This window comes from Anolis sagrei, chromosome 3 (assembly GCF_037176765.1).
Source record: "Anolis sagrei isolate rAnoSag1 chromosome 3, rAnoSag1.mat, whole genome shotgun sequence".
NCBI classification, from domain to species: domain Eukaryota; kingdom Metazoa; phylum Chordata; class Lepidosauria; order Squamata; family Dactyloidae; genus Anolis; species Anolis sagrei.
The window spans coordinates 69,750,063-69,768,046 of NC_090023.1; the positions used below are offsets into that span (position 1 = coordinate 69,750,063).

The window sequence follows — 17,984 nt, forward strand, 5'->3', positions numbered from 1 at the left end:
TAAACCAACAATAACATATAACTATTGATTAGATCATAAAAACATAACAACATTTAAACATTAGAACGTAGAGTTAAAAACATATTATTATAAACATTAAAATCACATAATCCAAAAATCATGGTTCAAGGTCATTCTAAATATCAATATCAATTGCACATAATCCCTGATCATTCCTTGTATTGTTTAATGCCCAAAGGCTTGGTCCCATAGCTCAGTTTTTACTTTTTTCTGAAGGCCAGGAAGGAGGGCGCTGATCTAATTTCATTGGTGGGGGGTCCACAACTGAGGAGCCACTGAGAAGGTCCTGTCTCTTGTCCCCACCAGTTGCACCTGCGACAGGGTTGGGACCGAGAGCGGCGCCTCCCCAGATCATCTTAACCTCCAAGATTATTCATAGAGGGAGATACGTTGGGACAGGTAAGCTGGGACAGAACCATTTAGGGCTTTATAGGCTAAAGTCAGCACTTTGAATTGTGCTCAGAAGCAGACGGGCAGCTGGTGTAACAGGGGGGTTGTGTGCTGCCACCCGTTGGACCAATTGGAGCTTCTGAACAGTCTTTAAAGGCAGCCCCATTACAATAGACTATTCAGGATGTAACCAGAGCGTGGACTACCATGTCTAAGCCTGACTTCCCAAGGTACAGGCGCAACTGGCGCACAAGCTTTAATTGTGCAAAAGCTCCCCTTGGGTTCCAGACTCAGCGATGAATCCAGGAGAACTCCCAAGCTGCAATCCTGTGTCTTCAGGGAGAGTGTAACCCCATCCAAAACTGGCTGTAACCAGAGTTTCATCCAGCTGAATAGCTGTTGTCTGTTATGTCTGCTGATATCAGACCAGGGTGTCCACATGATCAACAAGAAGGATCTGCTGTTTGCGGGGGAATGCTGTTCTTACATCAGCAGATATGACAGTGATGGCCAGATGGTGGCCTAAGATCATCAGAAGAAGCCCTACTTTCAGTCCCGCCACCTGCACAGGTGCATCTCGTGGGAGCAAGAGACAGGGCCTTCTCAGTGATGGCCCCTCAGCTGTGGAACTTACTCCCCAGTTATATTAGAGCTGCTCCCTCCCTCCTGGCCTTCAGAAGGAAAGTGAAAACCTGGCTTTGGGGTCAAGCCTTTGGAGATTTAACTACAGTGCAAAAATAACTATGACAGATGTGCAGTGATTTTCGGAATGACCCCAGATTACAACTGTGGATGGTGTGATTTTAATAGTGATTGTAATGTTTATCTCTGAGGATGCCTGTCATAGATGCAGGAGAAACATCAGGAGAGAATACTTCTAGAACGTGGCCATACAGCAGGAAAAACCTACAATAACCCAGTGACTCTTTCAACAATCCATTGGGACAAACTGAGTTTAAACAAACAAATAACATACACATCATACTTGCTTGAAGCCACTATTTGTCAGGATGGTTCAGGGTGAGTTCACAGTTTGGGAATCATGTTGAAAAGCCCTACCAGTGGGTTTTGTTATTGGTTTGTTTTTTGGTTTGTTTTTTAAATTTTTGACTAAATCTTAAAATCAGCTCACTAGATCTGGAGTTAGACTCAGATATGGCTTTCCGAATCAGAATTTAGTGAAGTGAATGTAGTTAATTTAATGATGGTTAAAGTAAGACTAGCATCAGAGGTAAAAGGCATAAATGTTTACACTTGAATAATAAGTAAGTATACAGCCTTGGAATTAATTTTGCTAAATGGGTTGATTTGATTTGAAATCTTAGTTCCAAGTTAGCTGTGCTTTAAATGGTTAATTCATTATTCAACTGACAAAAATGTAGGCCAGAAATGGTTATGTTAGCAAGTGTCATTGATATCTTTTTTATTAATTTTTTTCTTGATCAACAGCATGCTTGGGCCAGCCTCAGTTTAATGTTTCATCTTGTCCAAACTGTGTAAATGTGTCAGTGAAACTTTCATCACCCTTACTACCAAAAGTATACGGAGATATTCGCTATACAATCAAGATGTCGACACCCGGTTTCCCAGACAAGGTCAGTAGTAACAATAATCAAAGTAAATACTGATAAAATGGTAAAACAAATTTATTTAATCAATTAAGAAACTTGCTAACTTTTCAGTTTCAGTATACTGAACTTTAGTTTGTACTGCTCCCTGTTTATATCAAATGCATGCTTCAAAGTTTTGGAACATTTGTTTTAATTGGCAAATTCCAAATATTTAGCCAATTATTGAATGTTACCAGTATTATTACCAATGTATGAGGAAATCAGGAAATCACTGGTCCATAAATTAGCCATGGGCTAAAGTTTATCATGAGGGACATCTCAATATTATTAAAGCAGAAAAGATTGATAACTGAGCAAGATTGCTCGATATATTTCTCAGAAATATCCAAATAATCAGTTGGATTAAGATATTATAGTAATATAAAATTCCTCTTTAGTTTTGTTATGGACCTTCAAGTTGACCCTGAGATAAACTGGTCACTGGGTTTTCTTGGCAAGATTTGTTCAGAGTGGGTTTCCCTCTGCCTTCCTCTGAGGCTGTGATACTTCATAATAATTCCCAAATGTCTTGCCCAAATACACCCAGTGGGTTTCCATGGTCAACTAGGGATTCAAACTGTTCTCCAGAGCCATAGTCCAACACACAGCTATTACACCATGCTGTCTTTCTCCTGTTCCAGTATCTGTTCGAAGATATTTCCATCATCTGTACTAACAGAACATCAGAAACGGTTATGTTGATGGGGCAGGAAGAATTGTCAGTGTAGTTATTAAGTGTTACAATTTATGTGATTACTAGCTTGGGTACTTGGCATTACCCGGATTATTTGAAAAAGTCAATTTCTTAATTGTACAAAAAGCAAAAGGTTGTAGGTGAACTACAACTCACATCATGCCAGGTTAAGCCCGTGAAACTCTATCAGTACTTAACATTTGCTATGTTGGGCAAGTTTGCTCTAGATGCATCATTGGTGGGGTTCATTGTGCTCTCTGGCTGTAGGGTAAACTACAACTCTCACTATAGTGAGTCAGTTCCTTCAAACCCCTCCAGTAGATTGAGCTAGTCATGGCGGTTCTGTGTGCCAAGTTTGGTCCAGATCCCTCATCGGTGGAGGTCACAGTTTCTCTGATTGTGGGTGAACTACTACTCCCAGAAAGAAAAGTCAGTTCTCCCCAAACTCCTCCAGTAATCAAGTTTTGGCATATCAGGTATGTGTGCCAAGTTTGGTAGATGAACTACAACTCCCCCAAGTCAAGATGAATTTCCCTCAAAGACTTTCAGTATTTTTTCCTGGTCATGGGGGCTTTGTGTGCCAAGTTTGGTCCAATTTCATCTTTGGTGGAGTTCAGAATGCTTATTGATTGCAGGTGAACTATAAATTCCAGTACATACAACTCCAAAATGTCCTGGCCAATTGCCCTCAAAACCCTCCAGTATTCAAATTTGGGGATATCGGTATGCATGCCAAGTTTGGTCCAGATCCATCATTGTTTGGGTTCATAGTGCGCTCTGGAAGTAGGTGAACGGCAACTCCTATAAATCTCTCCAAAGACCTCCAGTATTTTTTTGTGGGTCATGGGGGTTCTGTGTGCCAAGTTAGTTCAGGTCTATCGTTGGTAGAGTTCAGAGTGCTCTTAAACTGCAGATGAACTATACATCCCAGTCCCTACAACTCATGGTGAATTATCCTCAAACCTCTCTAGTGTGTTCAGTTGGTGATCAATTGCTCTGTTTGCTGTGTGCCATAAAATAATAGGAAAGGGTTAAGGGAGAGGCAGTGGGTGGGGTCATGTAAATTCCACACCAATTCAGAGAGTAAGAAACACTGGAATGTTTGTGGTGGAGGAAACACATAAAATCTAGGATGAAATTGCCCCCAAATGAAATCCTTCACTTGGGTAGTGACCAGTATAGTGTTTGTGGAGAACATTGACAGGGCTCTTATACATGTTCATGGTGCCCACCATAATCTGCAATGTCATTGGATGGAGCAGGTGTTTCCTGTGTAGGTGGAGCTATAATTGTTAGTGGAGGCAGGAGCTTGTCTGTGTAAGTGGACACCCCAGCCACATACACACATGCATATTTTCACTTTTATTATGTGTATAGATTGTTGGGTTAGACTGAGACTTAGCATACCTGTTGAAATCAGCAGGAAATGTATTAGTTATGAGTAATTAGAATCCCATTGATTTCAATAGGTCTGCTCGGGCCAGGCAGGCTGGTAGCACAGCTGGTTAATCACGAGCAGCAATAAATTACTGCCAACTGAAAGGTGGCAAGTTCAAAGCTCGAGTCGGGGATGAGCTCCCAACTGTTAATAACCCAGCTTACTGTTCACCTAAGTAGTTCAAAAACAGTTGAGAAATTAGGGACCGCTTAAAGTGGGGAGGTTAATTTATGACAGCATAAAAATGCCAAACAGCAAGGAGGAAATACTGCGATCAAAAGGCTCAGTGTCATAGTGGGTGATTCTACAGCTCTCCCCTGTGGCCGGAATCAAGCAACTTCCAGGATCTGAAGTGGAAAAACTGCTGAATGACCTCTATCTGTCTGTATGTCTTGTATGTCAAAAAATGCCATCAAATGTTTGCCATGTATGTGTGCATTGTGATCCGCCCTGAGTCCCCTTCAGGGTGAGAATGGCGAAATAGAAATACTGTAAATAAATACATAAATAAATAAATGACAAATCCTATCAATCTATAATTGGTTATGTTAGCGTTCACAATGCGTTTGAAGTAAAATTAGTACAGTATTACTTCTATAAACTCTATTGCATGCCTGTGAGGTAAGCTAGTCTAAAGCCTGGAAAAGTTTTAGGAGAGTTACAATTCCTGCACAACAGCATCTGCCAGCCAAATTATTTGGAGGGTTCGAGCTGTTTCAGTCCTAAAAGGTGGCCTTTTTCCAAGCTCTGGATCAATATTGATTTCTCTTTCACGTGACTTAAATTAGGAGGGGATATAGGGCTGTGCATTGGCCTCTTAGCTGGCTGATGTTTTCCTGTTCACACAGCCACATTTCACAGATTTAGCATGCCATGCTGTTTGCAGTACATTTATCAGTTGCTAAACAAACCATTTTTCTCTTACAGAGAGATGACAATACAAGCAAGCAAGAGAGTTTCAGTGTTGTTATGGGAAATTTGCTTCCAAACAGAAATTATTGCATTGCTGTGGATGTGTCTACAAATTTAAATAAACAGTGCAAGCCGTCTTCCTCAAAATGTATTATCACCGAGTCTAAGAATAAATCAGGTATGTGGGAATAAATTAATTAATAAATCAGGTACTGTGGGTTATGATAGGGGGAAAGGTAAGGTAGCTTGTTGTGTCTTTTTGGAAAAGCCAAAGGGTATCAAATATCTGTTTTTCTCCTTTATTTTCTTTTTGCATTTTATACTGCAATGCTCATTATGTCTCACAAAGCCATGATACCTCACAGTATCTCCCAAATGTCTTCTTGTTTATCCTAACATTTTTATTTTATTTTCACAGATAATATAATAAGTTCAGTCTTCTCTGCGATATTTCTGTCTTTGTTGACGATAGGCATTCTGCTGGTGCTCTATAAAGCCGGTCTTATCTGCTTAAGGACAGATTGGCCAAATTTCTTGGTACGTATTCTTGGAAAAGATGATATCTGGTTTTCATTAAGTATGTGCTTTTCAACTGATTTGAAAGATTTTGTGTCTTTGAATGAGGGTTTTGTTCTGTAACATTGAGACAGGGACTCCAAAAAGAAATGAGGACCACCTCTGTATCTTTTGGAAAATGGCATTCATAACCTTTTGGCACAACACTTTTTGGAGATTATAACTTTTTAGAAAAGCATGACCTTTCAGAGAAGAGCCAAAAACCCTTTAGAATAGAATCTTCTCTTATGGTATACAACCAGATATAACTATGCAAGGCAATGGTTTTAGACTGAATAACCTGTTACCTCTGATCAGCTAGGACAACAGAGACTTGCCAGTGCATAAACACAGCAGAGCTTTAGAAGTGTTTTTCAGTGCCCAGATATATATCACACATCACTTTACTTAGGAAATCTCTTGTAGCTCGAAGATGATGGTTTTCCAAATGTGGTGTCTTGGCAGTGGGTCCATAGGTGGCTGTGGAGCCCTGTTCTTGATCTGCATGTTCTCCTGCAGTGAGGACATCGGTTTCCAGACGGAAGGCAGTCCAAGTCAGGGGTGACTTGATGCACCTTCTTCTTGGCACGTTTCTCCCCTGTTTATGTGTAGTAGTTATTTTTCGATCTACTCCCAGGATCCCCATGGCATTCTGGAATTGTAAAAAGAAAAATTGGTTCCCCTGAAACTGTGGAGACCAAAATCCACTGATTGTGGTAATATGAAAATAACTAAATTGACTCCATGTATATATTACAAATACACATATCAAAAAAATATATACCTTTAAGGTAAAGGTAGTCCCCTGACATTAAGTCCAGTCATGTCTGACTCTGGGGTGTGGTGCTCATCTCCATTTCTAAGCCAAAGAGCCAGCGTTGTCCGTAGACACCTCCAAGGTCATGTGGCCGGCATGACTGCATGGAGCGCTGTTACCTTCCCGCCAGAGCGGTACCTATTGATCTACTCACATTTGCATGTTTTCGAACTGCTAGGTTGGCAGAAGCTAGGGCTGACAGCGGAAGCTCACGCCGCTCCCCGGAATCGAACCTGTGACCTTTCGATCAACAAGCTCAGCAGCTCAGTGCTTTAACCCACTGAGCCACCGGGGGCTCCCTTTAGCCACTATCTATGTCCCCTTAGGATCCACCCCTTCAGAAGACTGTTGGTGAATTTCTCACCTCTAAAGTTGAGCTTTTTTTTTTTTTTTTTGATAATTTGAGTAAAGTAGAATGTCTGTATATATTCTTACAAACTTGTTATAACAAATTGTTCAGTTGTATATGTGTATTCAGGATATGTGTTGTTTGTAGACCCAACTGCCTGACAAAAGCTCTTGTGAGTCGAAACCAATTGCAGGTTGGAGTCAATTCATGTGACTACTGGAGTCTACTCATATGTAATAAAGAACAGGACATTTTCTCAAATGAAGACTTTGTTTTATACTTCAAGAGAAGAACCAGTTGTTTCTACTTAATGTGAATGTGGCAGTTTTTTTATATGTGTATTTGTAATATATACATGGAGTCAATTTAGTTATTTTCATATTACCACAATCAGTGGATTCTGGAATTGTAGCCACAAAATTAAGGTTTCTGGGCTGTGAGAAAGCAGGAGAAACAAAGCAAAGAAGTCCCATCCAGAAACCCACTCTTTTGCTTCTTTTGTAGAAAGCAATTGTTTTTAAACAAACAATGTCATTGTTTGACATTTGATTTATATTCACTTCATTTTGTGTCTTTTCCCTTGTTAACTAAATCAGTGCCACAGTTCAGTTAGTGATGTGTTTATCTCTCCTTTTGATTTAAGCAACTTTCTCATATAAGATGAGTAAACGTGCAGGCGTGCACTTTAGTACAAGCATGAATTTTGGTGTGGGGCTATAATTAGTAATAGAGCATCTCCTTTGTGTTGAAAGGTCACAGGTTCAATCCCTAGCATTTCCAGTTTAAAAAGAAGAGAAGTGCAAAAGTGGAGGAATTTTCTATAACTTAGCGTTAGCCTGGAGACGTGCTACCAGTCAGATGGGAAATATGAATAGTTTTACAGAAACTTTCTGGGCTCCTGTTCTATTACAGTTAAGAGGCTGAATAGTTTTAAAACATCATAATACAACTTCCTGGTGGTGAAACTCTTTTTTGCAAAGCCTTTTAAAACCTCTCAAGCCCTCCCTCTCTCGTTTACTTGGCCAGAATGTTTCATTTCATAGATTCATTGAATCATAGAGTTGGAAGAGACCTCGTGGGCCATCCAGTCCAACCCTGTTCTAAGAAGCAGGAAAATGTAATTCAAAGCACCCCGACAGATGGCCATTCAGCCTCTGTTTCAAAGCCTCCAAAGAAGGAGCCTCCACCACACTCTGGGGCAGAGAGTTCCACTACTGAACAGCTCTCACGGTCAGGAAGTTCTTCCTCACATTCAGGTGGAATCACTTTTCCTGTCGTTTGAAGCCTTGTTCCACATCCTAGTCTCCAGGGCAGCAGAAAAAGCTTGCTCCCTCCTCCCTATGATTTCCCCTCATCATGTCTCCTCTCAGTCTTCTCTTCTTCAGGATAAACATGTATAAATATGTGAGAGGAAGTCACAGGGAGGAGGGAGCAAGCTTGTTTTCTGCTTCCCTGGAGACTAGGACACGGAACAATGGTTTCAAACTACAAGAAAGGAGATTCCATCAGAACATTAGGAAGAACTTCCTGACTGTGAGAGCCATTCAGCAGTGAAACTCTCTGCCCCGGAGTGTGGTGGAGGCTCCTTCTTTGGAAGCTTTTAAACAGAGGCTGGATGGCCATCTGTCAGGGGTGCTTTGAATGCACTATTCCTGTTTCTTGGCAGGGAGTTGGACTGGATGGCTCATGAGGTCTCTTCCAACTCTATGATTCTATGCCCAGCTCTTTAAGCCACTTCCCATAGGGCTTGTTCTCCAGATCCTTGATCATTTTAGTTACCCTCCTCTGGATACATTCCAGCTTGTCAGCATCTCTCTTCAATTGTGGTGCCCAGAATTGGACACAGTATTCCAGGTGTGGTCTGACCAAGGCAAAAGAGTGGGGTAGCATAATTTCCCTGGATTTCACCTGTGCATGTCTATAGCTTTCTGGTGAAGAAATTACCTCACAAACAAAGTTGGAAGGCTTTAATTCAAAAGCATGCATTAGGGAACACAACAAAATTCCAACTGACAGTTCATTTCCCTCATGCCTCATGCTGGCCTCTCCCCTGCATTGCTCCTGTTTCTATGGCAACCCCCTCCCAGATTTCAAATATACACAGGACAGCGCTAAGGCATGACCTAATTTCCCATCTTCACACAAAACCGGGAAATAAGGTCATGACTAATAGTTTTGAATAAAAATGTTTCTGAAACATGTTGAAGCCCCTTTCTTTTCTTCTTCTTTTTTGTGGGTTAGGAACTCATCCCTATTCTTTCTATGTTCTTTCTGTCCAGATATTTTGTTAACATATCTATATCATTAACTGAGGTGCAGACTATATTCATGCTCAGACCTATGTTTCACATATCCAGCCTCAAGATATTGAAATGGAGATTGGACTGAATGAGGAAGAAAGTATTCTAAATTCTTAGGATGTTCTCAAAAAAAGTCTATGATTTTGAAGATGCCAGGATTCCAATTCATGAAAGTTGAGATGATTGTATGTTTTTATGGGTTCCAGGTTTAGAATCAAGCAAACTATTGATATCAGATATGAGCTATTCAGTACCATTTTTATAACACACCAATTCGGTTTTGGAAGACTGTATCATCTGTTTTCACATTTGTAAATGTCAAAATTACTTTGTGTTTTTTTTTCCTTCTAGAATATCATCCCTAAATGTGGTTATTCAGTCTTCGATTCAGTCCCTGAAGAAGTGCATAGTGTCAAGGTCACTGAAAAAACTAAGAAAAAGGTATGGCACTGTGAGGATGATGGTGATGATGATTATAATGACGACAGTGGAAGTGATGTTGAAAACAATCATTTATATACGGTTCGCAAGCATTTAAAAAACAGTTCTACTGTAGACATCGTTGAGCAGCTGTCGATAGACAGTTCGTCTTCTCAAATTGATACAAGCCAGTCTGGAATTGCTGAAGCAGTCATCCTTCAGAATGAGATTAACCAAGACAGAAGTACAACAACAGAACAACTTCTTTATGATTCTTCTAAAGGGGATGTTACAAATGAACCAGAGCTTAGCAGCTGCTTAAATGAACCAGAGCTTAGCAGCTGCTTAAATGTGAACTTAAATAGTGTAAAGCTAGGAATAACTATCGACACTCAGGATGTTCCTGCATCACGAGACCCTGATCATGAGGATTCAGCGGATGTGAAAGAGCCATGCATTACCAGTGACTCTGAATCAACCCATTTCACTGACATTCCAAATGTACAGACTCCCAATGTCCACAGCCTCTTCTCTACATGGCAAAATCCTGGTGGGTCTGAAGAAAGTGAGTCATCTGGTTCAGAAACAGACTATGTTGGTGACTATATCCAAAGAGGACAGCAATGAAGAGAATATTACCACTTGGCTAGTTTATTCCAGCTTGTTGGAGAGCTGAAGAGTATATTTTCTGTAATACATTCAGTATTATTCATTGTGCACATAAATGCAGCACCATCCTGAATTGCCACATGTAGCTGAATTCAGGATTTCTGTGAGGCACAGGCTAATCAATATCAAGTACAAAAATAATGCTAGTTTTGTGTATAGATTGAATAGAATTAAGTGAAAAATCAAATCCCAACATTTCCATACATCTCCTGTTTTCTAAAGGGTAGTTTTAAAAGAAAACCTCCTTTCAGACTGCTCCTCTTGGGGCTTGTCTCCACCAGCCCTTTACCCAGATGTCAAACCCGAATGTCCAGGTGACATTGAGGGACTTCTAGTCCTTTGTGTGGGGTAAACCAGACTGAGCCAGTTTAACCACGGATTTAGCAAAGTCGGGGACTGCTCCAAAGTTGCACATAGCCACGGTCTGAATTGCTTCAGAGTGCTTTCATTGTGGTTTTGCCAGTCATCGACAGTGACCTTTGGAATCTGAGGGATGCTATGTTTGTTTAGACTTCAGTTTATTTGGGAGACTGGAAAGTCCGATGCCATTGCTGTTACAATATAAATAGGGCTACTAGTGCAATTCAGTACTCCTAAGCTACTGCTGCTATTTCATATTTATGTTTTTCACAAAGTCAAGATAAAGAAATTTCCTGCTTCCTTGTCTCATGTTATTAGCAGCCTGACTAACTTTTTACCACAAAACATTCTGCCAGCTGATGATGTACCACAACCTCCATCAGATCTCATGCCAGGTTGAGTCGATTCCAGTTGATGGGTATTGGAGTTCAGCAGCATCTGGAGAGCTACCAGTTCCTCACTCCCTCCTTTTAGTCATTTGAACTGTCATAGGAGAAGAAACAAAAATCAACTCTTTTGCTTTCTTCTTTTCATCTTGGAATAATCTCTGATAAATTTCCCATTTTAGATAATCTGATTTATAACAGTGGATTGGAATAGGTATTGCCATTTACTTCTTCTTAGACCTATTCCAATGTTCTTGTAATCAAGAACACGAACGAATTTAATTCTTCATATTGTTGAAAGGCATCTTATTTCCCTCAGAAAGTAAGTAAAGACATAGAGCTCCACAATTTGCTAGAATGAATACCTGCTGTGCCATATTAGGACTCAGAGCATCATGTGCTCATTCTATGAAATTGTGGAGTTCGCCACAGTGATCAGAGAACAGCTATATGTTAGTGTATGATAGTTCATAACACCCAAATATGAAGTTAACAAAGTTAAGCCTAGATACAGAGGTGTTTTTTTAAAAAAAGAATAATAAAATGTCACTTTTAAAACATAATATTTAGGGAAGAAATGTGTCTAACCCAGGCATGGGCAAACTTCGGTCCTCCAGGTGTTTTGGACTTCAGCTCCCACTGCTAGGAATTGTAGGAGTTGAAGTCCAAAACACCTGAAGAGCTGAAATTTGCTCATACCTAGTCTAACCTTTCCACCTTTCTTACTTGTACTAAACTGCTCATACGTCTACAGGCAGATTCATAAATTTTTCCTTTTTTAAAAAAGCACAAGGCAGTTCGAATACATGCATTTAATGCAGAATTAGCTCTTAATGGTGGGTTTTTTTAGAACTTGGAAAAGGTATGTCTTTGGCTACAACTCCCAGAATCCCATATCAGCAAATCTATTGACCATGCTGTCTTGACTATTCTGATAATTGTAGGTCTTCCCCAAAGAACTTTATCTGACTGCACTTCTTTAATTTAGAATGATTTGATTATTTAATATTGGCAGAAATTTATTGATTGCTCAATATGTTTGGCCAAGGCCCAGAATACTGTACTGTATTTCTTTAGCTGTACCTCACCCTTAGCATTTCCCACTTTCCAACTCATGGCAGCTGTGATCTCTTTATGAGGATTTGATATATTCTGGGGCAGAATGTAGAATTTCGCTGGCACTTCCAACCTGTGGCTCTGGACTATATCTCCTAGCTTAACAAAAATGTAGCACAGTTTGCCCTTCATATCCACAGGTTCTTCATCCATGGATTTCATCAACCACAACTCAAAAATATTTTTAATCCAGAAAGCAAACCTTAATTTTGTTGCTCACCAAGCAGCATGTTGAAGTGTAGGCACACCTATAGTCTTCCATCATTCTGCATGCTCTCTCTGGCACTTTTTACTTGTTCTCCATTTTATATAATGGATGTCATTTTACTACATCATTATATATAGTGGGACTTGAGTGCACATACATTTTGGTATACATGGGTGATGCTAGAACCAAATCTCTACAGATACCAAGTGCCCACTGTATTTGCTATTACACTCACATTGATTTACAAAAAGCAATGGGAGAGCTTTTTCGTGCATGCCTCATTAAAATACTACCTTAAATACTACTCACTATAATACTACCTTAAAATACTACTACACAGCTGTTTACTTATCCTTTACTGTGAGAAAGGGACTTTTACATCAAAGAGGAACTTGCTTCCTTGCAACCTCAGATGTAATTTCTGAGCAAATATTTTAAAACAATTGCCCACTTCCTCGGGAGTGGATCTGCTGCTCAGCAGGGTTTTCAGCCTGCTACTGGGAACTGTTGTGTGCCTGCCTTCTGGTCCTTTCCACCATTTTCTTGGCATTTTTTTTCCATTGAGGCTTATCCTTGCTTATATTATAACCTACACATCGTCACGAAGTAGGCTTCCATGGCTGAACAGAGATTCGAAGCCTGTTCTCCAGAGTCCTAGTCCAATGCTGAAACCAATACACAGAACTGGCTTTAAGTCCTTCCCAGGCACAGCAAGAGTTTTTCCACATATTTGTTCACAATTTCCAAATGGCTTAAGTAAGGGCAAACGATGTCTGGATTTTCCCCCCTGTATTTATATAATGGAACCTGTTACAATTACCTCAGCCTTGTTTGTACTTTCTTTGCCTTTTATACAAGCTGTAAAGTATTTTTTATAATTTAAAATGCATTAATAGTGTCTCTGATTTTGTTGTATCTTTTTTATATCGTCTTTCATCAAAGAGATTATTAAAATGCCATTTGAAACATACAGTTGACTGCAGGACTGACAGGATGTCAACACGCACAGACATTCAAATCTAATGACTAGATCTATCTAGTTTTGTCCATGGGGTTTTTTTGTCTAGCTTGTGGGGTGGTATTCACTTTCTTCAGGGGAGGGCTCCTGGTGGCACAGTGGGTTAAACCCTTGTGCCACCAGGACTCCTGATCAATAGATCAGCAGTTCGAATCCAGCAAGAGCGGGTTTAACTCCCTCTGTCAGCTCCAGCTCCCCATGTGGAGACATTGAGGGAAGCCTCCTACAAGAATGGTAAAACATCATAAACATCCGGGCATCCTCTGGGAAACATCCTTGCAGACAGTCAATGCTCTCACACCAGAAGTGACTTGCAGTTTCTCAGGTTGCTCCTGACACTAAAAAAAGGAGGGAGGGCTTGCACTTTGGGGAATTTGTTGCACAGCAATGGATCTTAGCCACGTCCCATACACAAGACACAAAGACAAGAGTAGAAATGAACAAAAAATATTTACTCTTAATAGCAGAGATGAAATACAAACTTGCAATGTTGCATACAAAAAGCAAACAGGTCAAGAAACTTACACAGTCTTTGTAAGTAACACAAAATAAGGCATCTTCATCTTAAGTCAAATGACAGAGAAAACATAAATCTTGAGTAAACAGCTATTCCACCATAGCCTCTCTTAGAGCAGCATAACAGTCTCTCTCCAACCTGCTCCTCAGAGCAGAGCCTTTGAGCATAGATCTCCACAGATAAAAAGCTCTCCAGAACTGTATTCTTAAAACTCATACAGTTACACCCTATCAGGTGTGATCCAAGATTGCTGGTTGACCTACATTACCAGCTGCACATAATAATTACCATCATAGGGTTTTTCCTCAACACACACACTCTTGGTCCTGCTACAACTTACTGTAACAGAATTGTCATTGGAGGCCCAAGTACATCAAAATGCCTTTATTCAGCTTTGGCTGATTCATCAGCCCTGCCCTTTCTTGGCTAGAGGGACTTATCCATTATTGTGTTGACTCTGCAAATTTCATTTTGCCCCAAATAATACTGCAAGGTAGTTTTTCCATTCACAGATGCTTTGATGAATAATACTAGAACTTAATCAACTTTCTTGAGTCAGATTTAAGATGCTAGTCTTAAACTGGCTCCAAAGTGTTTTAATTAATTAATAAATAAAATAATAATATATTATTGTTTCTTACCTGCCTTTCATTAAGGCTTGAGGCAGAGTAAAACATTCCCTTATATTTCTAATCCCCCCGTAATGTCACTGCCAGAAGAACTTCTCTGAGTACTACAGATGTACAAGTCAGTGGCTATAAAAAAGAACACTGTCTTCAATGTTTCCTTCCCAAATAGAGCATTGCCTTTCCTACAGAGACTTGCCCAGTGCCTGCTTTGGATTTTCCCAGCCATTTTGGGACTTTTCAGGAACTCTTTGGTCAATTTTGACATTTCAATTTTTTTAAAGTGTGAAAACCTCACTTGGCTTAATTGTGTGACTTAAACTTGTATTATCCGTTTTATACTGTCATGTTTTAATCGTTTTATGTATATTGCCAGAGAACGTAACTAATGGAGTACAAATACAATAAAGAAATTATTTTACAAATAGCTTTGCTCCATTCTGTTTTGGGTTTTTTTTTTTTCTCCTTCCCTTGTGGCACACAATCCTTAACAGGGAACACAAGCGTGAACTTACTGGAAAGGATGAATTCTGTGAAGAGGCTTCAGTTTCATGTCAGTGTCTGGAGGGGTTTCTAAAAGGATGTTCATTAAATTTATCTAGTAAAACTTCCTCTTTAACTGTACTGTTGACACTTTATGCTTGCACTGTGACAGTACAAAGATATGGCATCTTATATTAATTGGCCTGGATTGAAAGATTTCCCTGAGTGAAACCACTCCTGCTTTCACACAGGGGAGAGGGGATTTGTACTTATCCCTCCATTTATTTTTCATCAAATGCTGCTACACAGGACACTTTTATTCCTGGGAAAGGAAGACGCAACCTCAGGAAAAGGAGCATGGGAAACCCAATCCACCCATCCATGCAAATGAAGAACAAAACTCTGTTCCTTGGGGCTAAAACACTGATTTAGGCAGGGACTTCAAAAGTTTACTTGTTGGACTATATCTCCCAGAATCTCTGAACCTACATGCCACTAGTCCCAGGAAACAGATGGAAAAAATAAGGATTCTGGACATCATAGAACAAAATAATAATAATAATTTCAAACTCTGCTATTAGGTCTCTCATGTTGCAGTTTTAAGAACCTGTGAAAGAGCAATCAGAGACTCTTAATGTTAAATATTGTTAAAGAGAAAATTTTGTCAGCCACTTTGAAATAAAAGTGCCTAAATTCCAAAACATCTCTCTCTCTCTCTCTCTCTCTCTCTCTCTCTCTCTCTCTCTCTCTCTCTCTTGCATTTGTTTGTGTGTTTTTAATTTGCTATCAGAATTGAAATTAGTGATATCGAAGACTCCACAACCCCACCCCTAATAAAAATAATACATAAATTGAATCCTATGATTTATAGTTTTCCCAAGGACGGAGGACTAGATGAGTGGAAACGTCCTCCGTCCCCATAGTTTCTTCGGAGCCATATTGGGCAGCAACCTACCCAATATGGCCCCCCAACATGCTCCCCAACCCAGCTGCTTGTTTCAGGCTGGTCCACTCCAGCCTTGGAGGAGATCAGCTATCTGATCCTCTCCCCCACCCAGCCAGGAAACTGGCCAGGTAGCCACAAAGTAACCCAAGCACCTTCATTTCCTGAGCCCCTGATACTGTGTATTCCTCCTCCTCTTGATACTACGTATCTACTTTTTTATTATTCTTTTCCTCTTTTGTGAACATGTGCAAAATATAAAAAAATATCACCAATGACCCCCTTACCTGTTGCTCAGCCATGTCAAAACCCTCCACTCTTCACTCCTTTCCTTTTTCACCTGGTTCCCACCAAGCACCACACAACTCCCACAAAGTTTATTTTTATCTATTTCATTATTTATTTATTTATTTATTTATTTATTTATTTATTATTATTAAACTCTATAAAATAAAGGCAAATGTACATGAACCTAGAAACTATGAACTCCAGTACCCTCCCCCTTGAGCAATTTCCAGACATCATATCCACACCCCAAATGCCAGCCAGAGGTGGGTCATAATCCTTGGACAAAGGGCCTTCCTGGATCCCAGCTGGAAGCCATCCATTCATAGCCCTGGGACTTCTTTTTGGACTTCTTGGACAGTTATGGGACAAAGGTCCAGGCTGAAACTGATTGCAATCCCATCGGCAAATCTACATCTCCGGACTCTCTCTTTGTCTTTGGACATGAGAACCTATCTGTGACAACAACCTCCCATTGTGCCATTGTACTTGGCAGGACCACGTATTTGCACAGACCTGATAGATCGGCTTCAGACTTTTCCTTTGTTCATCACATTCTTGGACAACACACCCAGGGGCTGGCATGGCCCCCAGAGCTCCCTCCCTCCATCCACCTCCACCAGCTGATTAGAGGCTTCCAGGCTTCCCTACGCAGCTGAGAGGAGATCCCCAGCTATGTCACTGGCGCCTCCGCATATCAGGGCAAGTGCCAGCATTGACCCACCTCCCAACCAATCAGAAGCCAGGGAAAATACAGTCCGGTTTTGCTGAGCTGGCCAATCAGGGAGGAGGGAAGGAGATTTTGAAATGGGGCAATGTCAGTGAATGGAAACGTATGTGCATAAAGATGTCTGCTTGTGAATACATTTTTACATTTGCACCCTTCAAGCATCCATGCTGTATGAGTTTCTCTTTTGCACAATTTGAATAAAGCCTCTGATGTTTGCCTTAAACCTGGTGAGAATCTCAGTTCTTGATTTGCCATCTGTGGTTTGCAGCTTGCCAGACTTCCCTTGGGATTTAGAAACCTACAAATTTTGACATCATTGAGACTAGTGCTGCACATATATGCTGGTGAACTGCCAGCTTTGCTTTTGTAAATGATACGTAGTGTGTGCTTGCTTACACAAGATAATACAGTGTTTCCCAACCTGTAGTCCGTGCACCACCAGTGGGCCACAAGAATTAAAATATGGTCCACGGCCTCATTGTTGCAATGAGAATGACTGCTCTCATGAACCCCTCTTATAGTGCCAAGGCTTATGAAATATGGTTTTTTTTTTTGTGGACAAGCGGATGGTGACTACTGGATGGCATATGTTCTGTATGCCATCCAGTAGAGCTGGTGTGGTCTATCCAATGCAATTTTCTTTTCAAATCTTTGCCAAAGTAAACAAAAAAAAAACATTTGACATGAAAAGCCTGCTTGGATAGGAATAGATGAACAGGTATCTCATGTAAACAGATAATTCTGGGAGTATGCTTGCCATAGATGCAGATGAAACGTCAGGAGGATGCTTGTCATAGATGCAGGCGAAACATCAGAAGAGAATGCCTCTAGAACATGGCCATATAGCCCGAAAAAACCTACAACAACCCAGTGATTCCAGCCATGAAAGCCTTCGACAATACATTGAACATCTCTATGGGGATCCGCATAGTCAAAGCCATGGTATTCCCTACGGATGTGAGAGCTGGACCTTAGGGAAAGCTGAGCGAAGGAAGATCGATGCTTTTGAACTGTGGTGTTGGAGGAAAGTTCTGAGAGTGCCTTGGACTGCGAGAAGCTCCAACCAGTCCATCCTCCAGGAAATAAAGCCCGACTGCTCACTGGAGGGAAGGATACTAGAGACAAAGTTGAAGTACT

The 17,984-nt window shown here is 40.5% G+C and overlaps 1 protein-coding gene across 4 annotated transcripts in view; it reads left to right on the forward strand.

Annotated features, from left to right (window-relative positions):
* The window catches only part of IFNAR2 (interferon alpha and beta receptor subunit 2), a 42,105-nt gene extending 27,272 nt beyond the window's left edge, over positions 1-14,833 (forward strand). For all 4 annotated transcript variants that reach the window (XM_060770401.2, XM_067466704.1, XM_067466703.1 and 1 more), the window contains exons 8-11: positions 1,861-2,006; positions 5,081-5,243; positions 5,484-5,602; positions 9,438-14,833. In XM_060770401.2, the coding sequence (XP_060626384.2) occupies positions 1,861-2,006; positions 5,081-5,243; positions 5,484-5,602; positions 9,438-10,133 (1,124 nt within the window). In that variant the 3' untranslated portion in view covers positions 10,134-14,833. The remainder of the gene's footprint in view (positions 1-1,860; positions 2,007-5,080; positions 5,244-5,483; positions 5,603-9,437) is intronic.
* The last annotated feature ends 3,151 nt before the right edge of the window (positions 14,834-17,984 follow it).